General features: G+C 47.6%; 1 protein-coding gene across 1 annotated transcript in view; it reads left to right on the top strand.

Annotated features, from left to right (window-relative positions):
• pibf1 (progesterone immunomodulatory binding factor 1) overlaps positions 1–12,500 on the top strand; it is a 47,479-nt gene that overhangs the window by 29,016 nt on the left and 5,963 nt on the right. The window contains exons 14-15 of the mRNA XM_031558226.2: positions 6,424–6,554; positions 12,175–12,259. Coding sequence (XP_031414086.1) covers positions 6,424–6,554; positions 12,175–12,259 — 216 coding nt within the window. The remainder of the gene's footprint in view (positions 1–6,423; positions 6,555–12,174; positions 12,260–12,500) is intronic.

Raw genomic sequence — 12,500 nt, 5'->3', positions numbered from 1 at the left:
GACTGCCCTGTGTGTGCACGCCTGTGTGTGTGTGTGTGTTTTTGTCACCCTGCAGTTAACCTGTAGGTAACACACACATATGCGCGCGCGCACACACACACACAATCTCCAATGTCACCAAGTCTGTTACTTTTCAGTGCCACAAAAAAAAAAATACACCCATTTTTAAGGACTTTACTTTGTGAATGTGGGATTGATTTTTAGTGTGCGTGTGCGTGTGTGTGTGTGTGTGTGTGTGTGTGTGTGTGTGTGTGTGTGTGTGTGTGTGTGCTCATGGCCGTGTGCCCGGTCAAGTGTTAACAGGGATAAATAGAGGTGCATGCTGGTGCTAGCTCCTCCGACAGCTCTCTCTCTCTCTCTCTCTCTCTCTCTCTCTCTCTCTCTCTCTCTTTTTTTTTTTCTCTCTCTCGCTCTCTCTTTTTCTTTTTCTCTCTTTCTTTCTCTCTCTCTCTCTTTTTCTTTTTCTCTCTCGCTTTTTCTCTCTCTCTTTCTTTTTCTCTCTCTCTCTCTCTTTTTCTTTTTCTCTCTCTCGCTCTCTCTTTTTCTTTCTCTCTCTCTCAAACACCTGAGGCGGGTACACCGTGAACCGGGAGGATGAGCACTGAGGGAGGGAGAGGGAGAGGGAGAGGGAGAGACCCGTGTCCCTTTGAAATAGAAAAATGATGATTATCCTTAATTTTGGGCTTACGTACGAGTGGTACACTTGGGTCCTGTTGGGGCACGCGTGTGGGGAGGCGTTTAGTTCTTGGCTGGTTTCAGGGCGGAGGATTTAATTACAACTTTTAACACGACGACGTGGTGGGAAACACCATGTACCATGCATTCACACACACACACACACACACACACACACACACACACGCCCATGCATTCACACACACGCACACACACACACGCACACGCACACGCACACACGCCCATGCATTCACACACACACACACACACACACACACACACACTCGCACATGCAGTCACACACACACACACACACACACACACACACACACACACACACACACACACTCGCACATGCAGTCACACACACACACACACACTTGCACATGCAGTCACACACACACCGACACATACACACACACACAGACTCACACATGCAGTCACACACACACACACACACACTCGCACACTCGCACATGCAGTCACACACACACACACACACACACACTCGCACATGCAGTCACACACACACCGACACATACACACACACACAGACTCACACATGCAGTCACACACACACACACACACACACACACACACACACACACACACACACACACACACACACTCGCACATGCAGTCACACACGCAAACACACACTCGCACATGCAGTCACACACACACACACACACACTCGCACATGCAGTCACACACAGATATGTATGCCTGCAATCACTCACACATACAAACACACACATGTATGTGTTTTAGCCATAACATTATCCTGTTTGAGTTCAAAAGAAGGCAATTAAAGGAAGACGGGCTGTGATTGGCTGGAGACTTCATGCTCCACGCGCTTTCAAAGCGCTGTTTGCCATCACCGTGGCGATGTTTTTTGTTTGGACTGCCACCTTGCTGATTTAGTCGGAGGCATTCAAACACACACACACACACACACACACACACACACACACCCACACACTCACGTTTGCCACACGCGTGCCTTCTCTAACCCCATCTCACGTGTCAGGCCCTCCGTGGGGGAATCTGAAGGCCCCTCCACCAATCAGGGGTCAACCAGGTGCCCTCATCAACCAATCAGAAGAGCCATTAGGCGAGGCAAATGAGTGTTCGACGAGGGTGGCCCATGCCCTAAGCAAACAGCCCTTTCAGGTGTGTGACAGTGATTGATTGGCACCTCTGCTATCTTTTGTGATTCTCTTTCTTTCTTCACCATTCAGGTGGAATTTCAACAGATTGCTCACACTTACCCACCCACGCAGTTGCTTTCTCTCTCTCTTCCTCCGTCTCTCTCTCTCTCCCTCTCTCCCTCCGTCCCTCCCTCTCTCTCTCTCTCCCTCTGTCCCTCCCTCCCTCCCTCTCTCCCTTCCTCCCTCTCTCCCTCCCTCCCTCTCTCCCTCCCTACTTCTCTCTCTCTCCCCCTCTCCCTCTGTCCCTCTCTCTCTCCCTCCCTCCCTCTCTCCCTCCGTCCCTCCCTCTCTCTCTCTCGCCCTCTCTCTCTCTCCCTCTCTCCCTCCGTCCCTCCCTCCCTCCCTCTCTCTCTCTCTCCCTCTGTCCCTCCCTCCCCCCCTCTCTCTCTCTCTCTCTCTCTCTCCCTTCCTCCCTCTCTCCCTCCCTCCCTCTCTCCCTCTCTCCCTCCCTACTTCTCTCTCTCCTCCCTCCCTCCCTCTCTCTCTCTCTCCCTCCCTCCCTCTCTCTCTCTCTCCTCCCTCCCTCTCTCTCTCTCTCTCCCTCCGTCCCTCCCTCTCTCTCTCTCTCTCTCGCCCTCCCTCTTACTCATTCTCTCCCTCTCTCTCTCTCTCTCTCCCTCCCTCTCTCTCTCTCTCTCTCTCTCTCTCTCTCTCTCTCTCTCTCTCTCTCCCTCCCTCTCTCTCTCTCCCTCCCTCTCTCTGTGTGTTCTTGTATCCTGTGGCCTTTTCTAGTCCACTGCACTAGAATGCTGGAGCTCAGTGTGTGTGTGTGTATATGTGTGTGTGTATAGTGTATAGTCACTCAGTGTCTGTGTGTATATGTGTGTGTGTATAGTGTATAGTCACTCAGTGTCTGTGTGTATATGTGTGTGTGTATAGTGTATAGTCACTCAGTGTGTGTGTGTATATGTGTGTGTGTATAGTGTATAGTCACTCAGTGTCTGTGTGTATATGCGTGTGTACAGTGACTGAGTGTCTGTGTGTATATGTGTGTGTGTAGTGTAAAGTCACTCAGTGTCTGTGTGTATATAGAATAGAATAGATTAGAATAGAATAGACTTTATTTGTCATTGTGCATTGGATACACAACGAAATTTGTTTGTGCAACCACTAAAAAAAGTGCAGTTGTGCTGGGTGGAGGGTATGAGGGTTGTGTGATTGTTTAGTTCTGTGATGGCCCTGGGGATGAAACTGTTCTGCAGTCTGGAGGTGTGGGCTGTAGTGGCCCGGTAGCGCCTGCCAGAGGGGTAGCAGGGTGAAGAGATGGTTTGCGGGGTGAGTCTCATCCTTCAAAATGCCACATGCTCGGCGGAGGCAGCGTGTCCTAAAGATGTCGTCCAGGGGAGGCAGTGAAAGTCCAATTATTCTCTCCGAAGACCTTATGACCTGACTGAGGGATTTCCTGTCCTTGTCTGTGCAGTTGACATACCATGCAGTGATACAGTATGTGAGGACACTTTCAATGCAACAGTGGTAAAAAGACTTAAGCAGCTCGGGAGACAGGTTGTTTCTCTTCAGTATTCTCAAGAAGTAGAGCCGCTGCTGTGCTTTCTTGACTGTGGCGGTTGTGTTCATCACCCATTTCAGGTCCTCTGAGAGCATAACCCCCAGGAACTTAAAGCAGGAGGTCCTCTCCACTTCCTCACCATTGATGATGAGGGGTTGAGGGTTTCCCTTTTGCCGTCTGAAGTCAACTATGATTTATTTTGTCTTTTTGACATTCAGGGTCAGGTTGTTTTGCTTACACCATCCTGTCAGTCTGTCAACTTCGTCTCTGTAGGCACTTTCATTTCCGTTGGTGATTTGTCCTACCACAGTCGTGTCATCTGCAAATTTGATTACTGTATTTGAAGTATGTCACTCAAGTCACTTATGCTTGCCTACAGAGTGCTTGATGGTTCTGCTCCCACCTACCTAAATGCTCTTGTAAGGGCAAATGTTACACCCAGGATGCTGCGCTCTTCTAGTGAGCGTCGTTTGGCAGTGCCGTCTGTGCAAGTATGGCAGTCCAGACTATTCTCATTTGTAGTTCCACGTTGGTGGAATGAACTACCCAGCACTACCAGAGCAGGGGCGTCCCTCTCTACCTTTAAGAAGCTCTTGAAGACCCAACTCTTCAGAGAGCACTTCCTGTCCTAACTGGCACTTCGACTAGTGCGTAACTTGCAATTACAGCAGTTACATTTCTGCACTTCTTTCTTTTTTATTTCATTTTGTTATATTTCTTATGTAAAGTAGTATTTATTTATTGTTACACCAGGTTCTATTGCTTGTAGCTTGAATATTCTCTCCCTTGTACGTCGCTTTGGACAAAAGCGTCTGCTAAATGACTAAATGTAAATGTAAATGTAAATGTAAAGTATGGGTGTTGGTGCAGTCATATGTGTAGACGGTGTAGAGCAGGGGACTCAATACACAGCCTTGTGGAGCTCCGGTGCTGAGGGACAGGCTCGAGGATTGGTGAGGACCCAGTCTCACTGTCTGGGGGCGATCTGTTAGGAAATCCTTAATCCACATACACAGGCTGTAGCTGAGGCCCAGATCAAGGAGCTCCCGAATGCGTGTGTGTATAGTGTACAGTGACTGAGTGTCTGTGTGTATATATGTGTGTGTGTGTGTGTGTGTAGTGACAGTATATAGTTGAACTGACAGCTGTGCGGTTGACATTCTCAGCCTGACTGCAGTGGGGGAATGTGCCATGCTAACGCTATGCTAACGCTAGTGGATGGTGTGGTACTGCAGTGGGGGAATGTGCCATGCTAACGCTAGCGGATGGTGTGGTACTGCAGTGGGGGAATGTGCCATGCTAACGCTAGCGGATGGTGTGGTACTGCAGTGGGGGAATGTGCCATGCTAACGCTATGCTAACGCTAGCGGATGGTGTGGTACTGCGGTGGGGGAATGTGCCATGCTAACGCTAGCGGATGGTGTGGTACTGCAGTGGGGGAATGTGCCATGCTAACGCTATGCTAACGCTAGCGGATGGTGTGGTACTGCAGTGGGGGAATGTGCCATGCTAACGCTATGCTAACGCTAGCAGATGGTGGGGTACTGCAGTGGGGGAATGTGCCATGCTAACGCTATGCTTACGCTAGCGGATGGTGTGGTACTGCAGTGGGGGAATGCTAACGCTAGCGGATGGCGTGGGTATGGATCACAGATAAGGCGAACGCAATACATCGCCAAATTGATGATAAGAGTCGCTGCTTAACTGCCTCTCTTGATGGCTATAATGGGCCAATAAAGCCTTTGATTGGACAGAGTTATAGCTGCTGAATGGCTGGAAGGAAGATAAGGGTGTGTGTGTGTGTGTGTGTGTGTGTGTGTGTGTGTGTGTGTGTGTGTGTGTGTGTGTGTGTGTGTGTGTGTGTGTGTGTGTGTGTGTGTGTGTGTGTGTGTGTGTGTGTGTGTGTGTGTGTGTGTGTGTGTGTGTGTGTGTGTGAGAGAGAGAGAGAGAGTCCCAACGCCAGTCTACTGCTTATCAGGCTTGTATACCATGAAGATGAGACTGTGTGTCTACCTCTTATCTAGGTGCTCCCCAAGTCTGGTCTGTAGCTAGCCCTCACACACACACACCTGCCCTCTCACACACACATACCTGCCCTCTCACACACACGTACCTGCCCTCTCACACACACACACACCTGCCAACACACACACATACCTGCCCTCTCACACACACACACACCTGCAAACACACACACACACACACACCTGCCAACACACACACACACACCTGCCCTCTCACACACACACACCTGCCCTCTCACACACACACATCTGCCTACACACACACACACCAGCCCTCTCTCTCACTCACACCAGGCCTCTCACACAAACACACACACACAACATCCCTCAAACACACACCAGGCCTCTCACACACACACACACCAATGCTCTGCTGATTAAAGCTTCAATGCATAGTGTTAGTTGTCAAAAGCACTCATTTGAAAAAATAAATCACAGGATTGTTTGACCATATAAACTTCACACTGCATAGTATAATTATATTAGTATATTAGTGTAAAAATGCCCCACTTATTATGTACTTAAAGTGGCATTATGCAGTAATTGTACTTCAGGGTTAGGATAAGCAGTTTTACCTTAAAATAATAGCTTAAAACAAATTTGGGCGCTACAATGACCTTTAATATGGAGAATCGCTTCCGTGCCGTTGCCATACCAGGGTCCGTAGGCATATTACTGCTAAATGTAGGTTTCTACTTGTCTGCCAAACTAGTGAGTAGCTTATTTGCCGTCTTGCTTTGTCTTGTGTTGCACTTGCTTGATGTTTGACTGTGTTAGGACAGTTGTTGACTAACTAGTTTGTCATAGTGTCAAAGTAAGCACATTTCAAGAGGTTTTGCTAGTTTTAGCCGCATCTCGTTAGCGATTAGCAATTGTTCCGTTATGCTGCTTTAATTCATTTATGACTATTTATATCCCCACACTAGGATTAGCTCTAGAGGACTTAGCTGGAGCTGCTCAAAATGCCATTTGTCCAATCAGTGAAGGTGTTGACTTCCTGTTTCAGCTGGAAGCAGCCAATCAGCTTCTCCAGCAGGCCCAGCAGCCCTACAGCTACCTGATAGAGACGGTGAAGCAGAGAGACTGCCAGATCCAGAACCTGAAGGAGCGCATCACCTCACTGGAGGAGGAAGTCAGGTAACGGCGCACACACACGCACACACACACACACACTCACACACACACACACACACACACACACTCACTCACTCACTCACTCACTCACTCACTCACTCACTCACTCACTCACTCACTCACTCACTCACTCACTCACTCACTCACTCACTCACTCACTCACTCACTCACTCACAAACAAACAAACACGCACGCACGCACGCACGCACGCACGCACGCACACACACACACGCACAAACATAGTCAGTCTTTCCTTCTGTGAGGTTTTCACAGAGACCCACCGTTAGTATAGAGCAGACCTGGGCAAAGTGCGGCCCAAGGGCAATTTGCGGCCCGTTGGCTGTCCCTGTGCGGCCCGCGGAGGTCAATTGTAAATTAGGAATCAAACGTAAATACCTGTACTTATTATACGGCTCTTCAGAATGTTCCAAAAATTTCCGTTGATTTGAATGGGCCATCCCAACGTTCGCAGGTCTGTAATTTCTTTATATTCACTGCTGCGAAAAATATATGACTGGTGTCATTGGCAACGGGTTTTGTGCTTTTAATTCACATCTTTCATATCATTCCGCAACGCAAGTAGTCCGGTCATTTCACGTAACTGAAAGTCATTGAAACTTGAAGTCAGAAGGTGGGTTGCTTCGCATTTGCGTGAAGAACTAAACGGCAACAAAATCATTAAAAAGAGGTATTTTGGAGAAATGTCTTCTATTATTTTGGCAAGTAACCGTATAATAAGCGGGATATTTTTTTTATTTCCGTAGGCCTACATTCGTGCGTCTGGGCGTGCCTGCGACCATTTGCGCTGATAAATATTTATATTACTATTAATTTGTATACTTATACTATTGCATTGCAAGCTTGCTCTCGTGTGTGTGTGTGTGCCATGCGTATTGGTCGTCTTGGAACACCTTTAATACTGCAAACATGCTCATTTTCAAAATCGTTTTGGTGAATGTTGATTACATGTTGAAATAAATAATGTTGGCGTTTTTACTATGCCTGCACCAAATTTTTTTGATAGCCTAAATGCAACATCTACTCTTACCAGTAGCAGTTAATCAAAACCATACAATTTAATGTGTTTTTTATAAAGAGATACAACTTATATTGAGCAGAATTGAGTTCAGCCTATTGGTCCGGCCCTCCACAACAGTCCCACTATCTCATGTGGCCCCTTGGGGAAATGAATTGCCCACCCCTGGCCTAGAGCCTGATGTTCTGTCAAAACACAAGCCTATAATCACGTGTTTGGCTCTCTTTATCTTTCTATGAGTGTGTGTTTCTATGGATGTAATATGTCTAATCACACACATATTTCAACACATATATAAACGCTCTGCACGTACATTCATTCAAGTTCATTTCCCAGGGCATCCCAGTATGCAAAGCAGCTACAGGTTTCCTCTTGTAATGGTGCGGAGAAGGCGGGTTCAAGAGCCCTTGGCTCTCCCTAGACTCTCCCCACTTTCTATGGAAGCAGAAATCCACTTTTCAAGTTTACACACATCACAGCACAGCAATGAGTCAGTGGGGAGGGCCCCCCATCCCCCATCACGCACAGCAATAAGTCCGGGTGCAGACAGCGTGTCAGTGGGGGGACCCCCCCATCACGCACAGCAATGAGTCTGGGTGCAGACAGCGTGTCAGTGGGGGGGGGGGGGGGGGGGCGCGGCGCCGCCATCACGCACAGCAATGAGTCCGGGTGCAGACAGGAAGTGATCAAACTGGAGGCCTGGAGTAAAGGAACACAAAGGAGATGACTGTGGCACCACCCCCCTCCCCTCCACACTAGGGGAACATTTCCTGCTTTAAATACCTGGGGGGGCACATCTGTGCTTTAAATACCTGGGGGGGCACATCTGTGCTTTAAATACCTGGGGGGGCACATCTCTGCTTTAAATACCTGGGGGGGCACATCTGTGCTTTAAATACCTGGGGGGTCACATCTCGGCTTTAAATACCTGGGGGTGCACATCTGTGCTTTAAATACCTGGGGGTGCACATCTGTGCTTTAAATACCTGGGGGGGCACATCTCTGATAACCCCACCTGAAGCATCAACACAGCCAGCGTAGTGAAGAGGGCCCTCCTGTGCCCACTGACCACAGCCAGCCTAGTGAAGAGGTCCCACTGACCACAGCCAGCGTAGTGAAGAGGTCCCACTGACCACAGCCAGCGTAGTGAAGAGGGCCCACTGACCACAGCCAGCCTAGTGAAGAGGGCCCACTGACCACAGCCAGCCTAGTGAAGAGGGCCCACTGACCACAGCCAGCACCAACACTTTTTTTAGCCTCGGCAAAGAAGACCCTAACCCTAGGCTGGGGATCTGAGCAAATGAGGCGAGACTGATGCAGTGGAACAGCAGTTACTCTGAGGATGAGAACAACAGTGAACTAGAAGATTCAGTTTCAGACCCTGCGATGTGACTGCTGACCTGCTAGCCCAGGCTCAGCGGACAGGAGAGGAGGAGGAGGAGGAGGATAGGTTGTCAGATTCCAAGATGACTGGAAAACGGGGAACTTTAACCCACGCCGTACAAGCGAGCATTGCCACAAGCCAGGGGGTAAAGATTGACCTGCCTGACGACGCAACGCCATTGCAAGTGTTTGCCGGAGTTTTCATAGAGGAGCTGTGGTTGCCACTCGTGACGGAGACGAATTCATACGCGAAGCAAAACAGGAGTGACAGTCCATCCAGCAGTGAGTGGAGACCTGTTAGAGTGAAAGAGATTAAAGCGTTCATTGGGCTGTGTGTCACCATGGGCATCCTTCGGCCGCCAGCGAGGAGAGACTTTTCCCAAAGCTACGCCAAGGGACAGATCTGCAGTGATAAGAAGGTAATAATAATAGTAATATTAACAAATGATATCCTTTCAGCCAAAGCAACTTTGCAACATCTACCTACAAGATACGTGCATACGTGACGTGGATCGCTTTGGCAACTAAGATAATAATAATATAATAATAATAAAACTTTATTTATATAGCACCTTTCATGCAAAAGAATGCAGCTCCAAGATGCTCCCTAAACTCCGTCACCAGTCAGCAGTCATGTCAGTCACTCTTTAAGGTGAAGGGCTTTGTGCCAACAGATAATGGCTTGGCGAAATTCAAGGGAAGGCAACGCCTTCAGGCAACAGCGCCCGAGGGAGCCACATCTGATCACGTACGTGAGAAACTCTCTCAGAAGAGGAGGAGTCCAGGACTGGCGCTGAGTCTCGTCACTGTGGAGGTTGTCTTCACAAGCACATCCGTTGACATCGTCACTTTACAGCGGATGACTTTATATTACTGTGTCTCTTTTGTTTTTTACACTGCCACTCATTTAAAGAAAATGTTAATGAACATTTAGGGCAAAGGCCGTCATTTCCAGTTAAAGCAAGATGTTTAAGCTCTCAAATAGTTTTCATTTCATGTTTCTACAGTTTTATGCGCCAGGTTTGGGCTGAGGTTGCACATTAAGTATGTTGATTTGAATACCTGTGGTCACTTGCAATGTTCCAATGCTGATTGATTTGAAACACAAAGTTCGTTGATTCGCTGATTGAACCATAAACTGCAAACAAAGTTGCAACCAATCGTGAAAAAGCTCATTTAACATAGCTAATTGCTTTGTGTGCTTCTCCTTTTATTCTCTGTTGGAAGGGAGCAACATGGGAGCCTCAGAATAACTCTCTGATGACCTAAAAACTAAGAAGTTTCATCAATATGAATTAGGAGAGGGATATAAAAAGTTAACAAAAAGGTTTGAGGTCTCTCCACAGTCAGAAAAATGTAGTAAGAAAATGGTTTGCCACAGGAACAGTCCTTGTTTAGGAAAGAGAAAAATATCTGAAAGTCAAAGATGAAGAATGGTTCACTAGACACAACACAGACCACCTTTTAAAGAGCTCCAAGAACATCTTGCTGCTGATGGTGTCATTGTACATCGTTCCACAGTCCAGTGTACTTTGCACAAGGACAGCCCAATAGAAGGGTAAAGCATAAAAAGCCTTTTCTGCGTACTCACCACACCACAAGCAGAGTCGCTTGAGGTATGCAAAGGCTCATTTGGACCAGCCAGAATCATTTTGGAATAAAGTGCTGTGGACAGATGAAACCAAGATAGAGTTATTTTGTCACAACCATAAGCGCTTTGCATGGTGGAAAAAGAACTTGCTGCCTACTGTCAAATTTGGTGGAGGGTCCGTCATGCTATGGGGCTGTGTGGCTAGCACAGGTGCTGGAAACCTTGTCATGCTATAGGGCTGTGTGGCTAGCACAGGTGCTGGAAACCTTGTCAAAGTTGAGGGCCGCATGGATCCCTCCCAGTATCAACAGATTCTTGGGAACAGTCGGGAAGCTGGTTGGTTGGTTGTTTCAGCAGGACAACAATCCAAAGCATTATTCAAAATCTACCAAGGAATTCATGCAGAGGCACAGATACACTGTTCTAGAATGGCCATCCCAGTCCCCAGACTTGAACATCATTGAAAAATGTCTGGAATGATCTGAAGCAGGCTGTCCACGCTCGGCAGCCATCAAACCGGACTCAGCTGAAGACATTTTGTAAGGAGGAATGGTCCAAAATACCTGCAGCCAGAATTCAGGGATCTATCAGTGGCTATAAGAAGCGTCTACAGGCTGTTATTTCAGCAAAGGGAGGCTCTACCAAATATTGATATGATTATTCCACTGGGGTGCCCACATTTTTGCACCTATGTTATTGTTATGATGCACACTGCGTTGTTTCTGTCGATTCTCAATAAATGTTACAACCGATCTGAAATGTTACGTTTCCCCATAAGGTATGAACTATGTCCAAATTAAGTTGCTACTTTGAAAGACCATTGATATTGACGATAATGATAATTATCTGGGGTGCCAAAACGTTTGCATAAAACTGTGTATCTGCTCCCGAGGCTGAGTAAAACAAAGGTTTTTCTGTTCAATTTCAGCAGAAAAACCCTCAGGTGGCTTTAGGTCATACTAATATAATGGGTTAGACACAGCACACACCCAGGTGTTGAAAGGAAAATATCTCTCCAAATTGTCTGATGTGTTGGTATTGGTGATCTTGGCTGTTGCTTTGGGGCAGACGCTATAACATGCATCTTAGCCAAGCAGCGCTACTTATGGGAACCCCTAAACAAGGTGATACACTTTTAGACAGAAACATCAATCGTGTGTGTGTGGTGTGTTCATGTTGTGTCTGTGTGTTTATGTTGTGTGTGGTGTTTGCTGCTGGTGTTTTCATGTTGTGTGTGTGTGTCTGTGTGTGATGTTTGCTGGTGGTGTGTTCATGTTGTGTGTGTGTGTGTGTGTGTGTGTGTGTGTGTGTGTGTGTGTGTGTGTGTGTGTGTGTGTGTGTGTGTGTGATGTTTGCTGCTGGAGTGTTCATTGTCTGAGTGTGTGTGTGTGGTGTTTGCTGCTGCTGGTGTGTTCATGTTGTGTGTGTGTGTGTGTGTGTGCGCGGTGTTGTGTGTGGTGTTTGCTGCTGGTGTGTTCATGTTGTGTGTCTGTGTGTGATGTTTACTGCTGGTGTGTTCATGTTGTGTGTCTGTGTGTGTGTGCGGTGTTTGCTGCTAGTCTCCCGGCCTGAGGGAGGTTGCTAAGGTGTGTTTGTTTTCTTCTGTTTCCCAGTGCTCTGAAGAAGGAGAGGACGAATCTTCTGCAGGTGAAGAACAACATGGCCGCTGACCTCGAGCGACTCCTCAACCATCGAGAGGTGAGACGTCTGCTCAAGCCTTCTCTCTCAACTCCTCTATGGCTACATGTGCGACACTCACTCAGCCTAACCTCCACCCTTAACTCCTCTATAGAGATACAACAGCCTAACCTCCACCCTTAACTCCACCCTTAACTCCAATATAGAGATATAACAGCCTAACCTCCACCCTTAACTCCTCTATAGATACAACAGCCTAGCCTCCACCCTTAACTCCTCTATAGAGATACAACAGCCTAAC

Source organism: Clupea harengus, chromosome 21 (assembly GCF_900700415.2).
Source record: "Clupea harengus chromosome 21, Ch_v2.0.2, whole genome shotgun sequence".
NCBI classification, from domain to species: domain Eukaryota; kingdom Metazoa; phylum Chordata; class Actinopteri; order Clupeiformes; family Clupeidae; genus Clupea; species Clupea harengus.
This window is presented reverse-complemented; position numbering and strand designations above follow the sequence as displayed.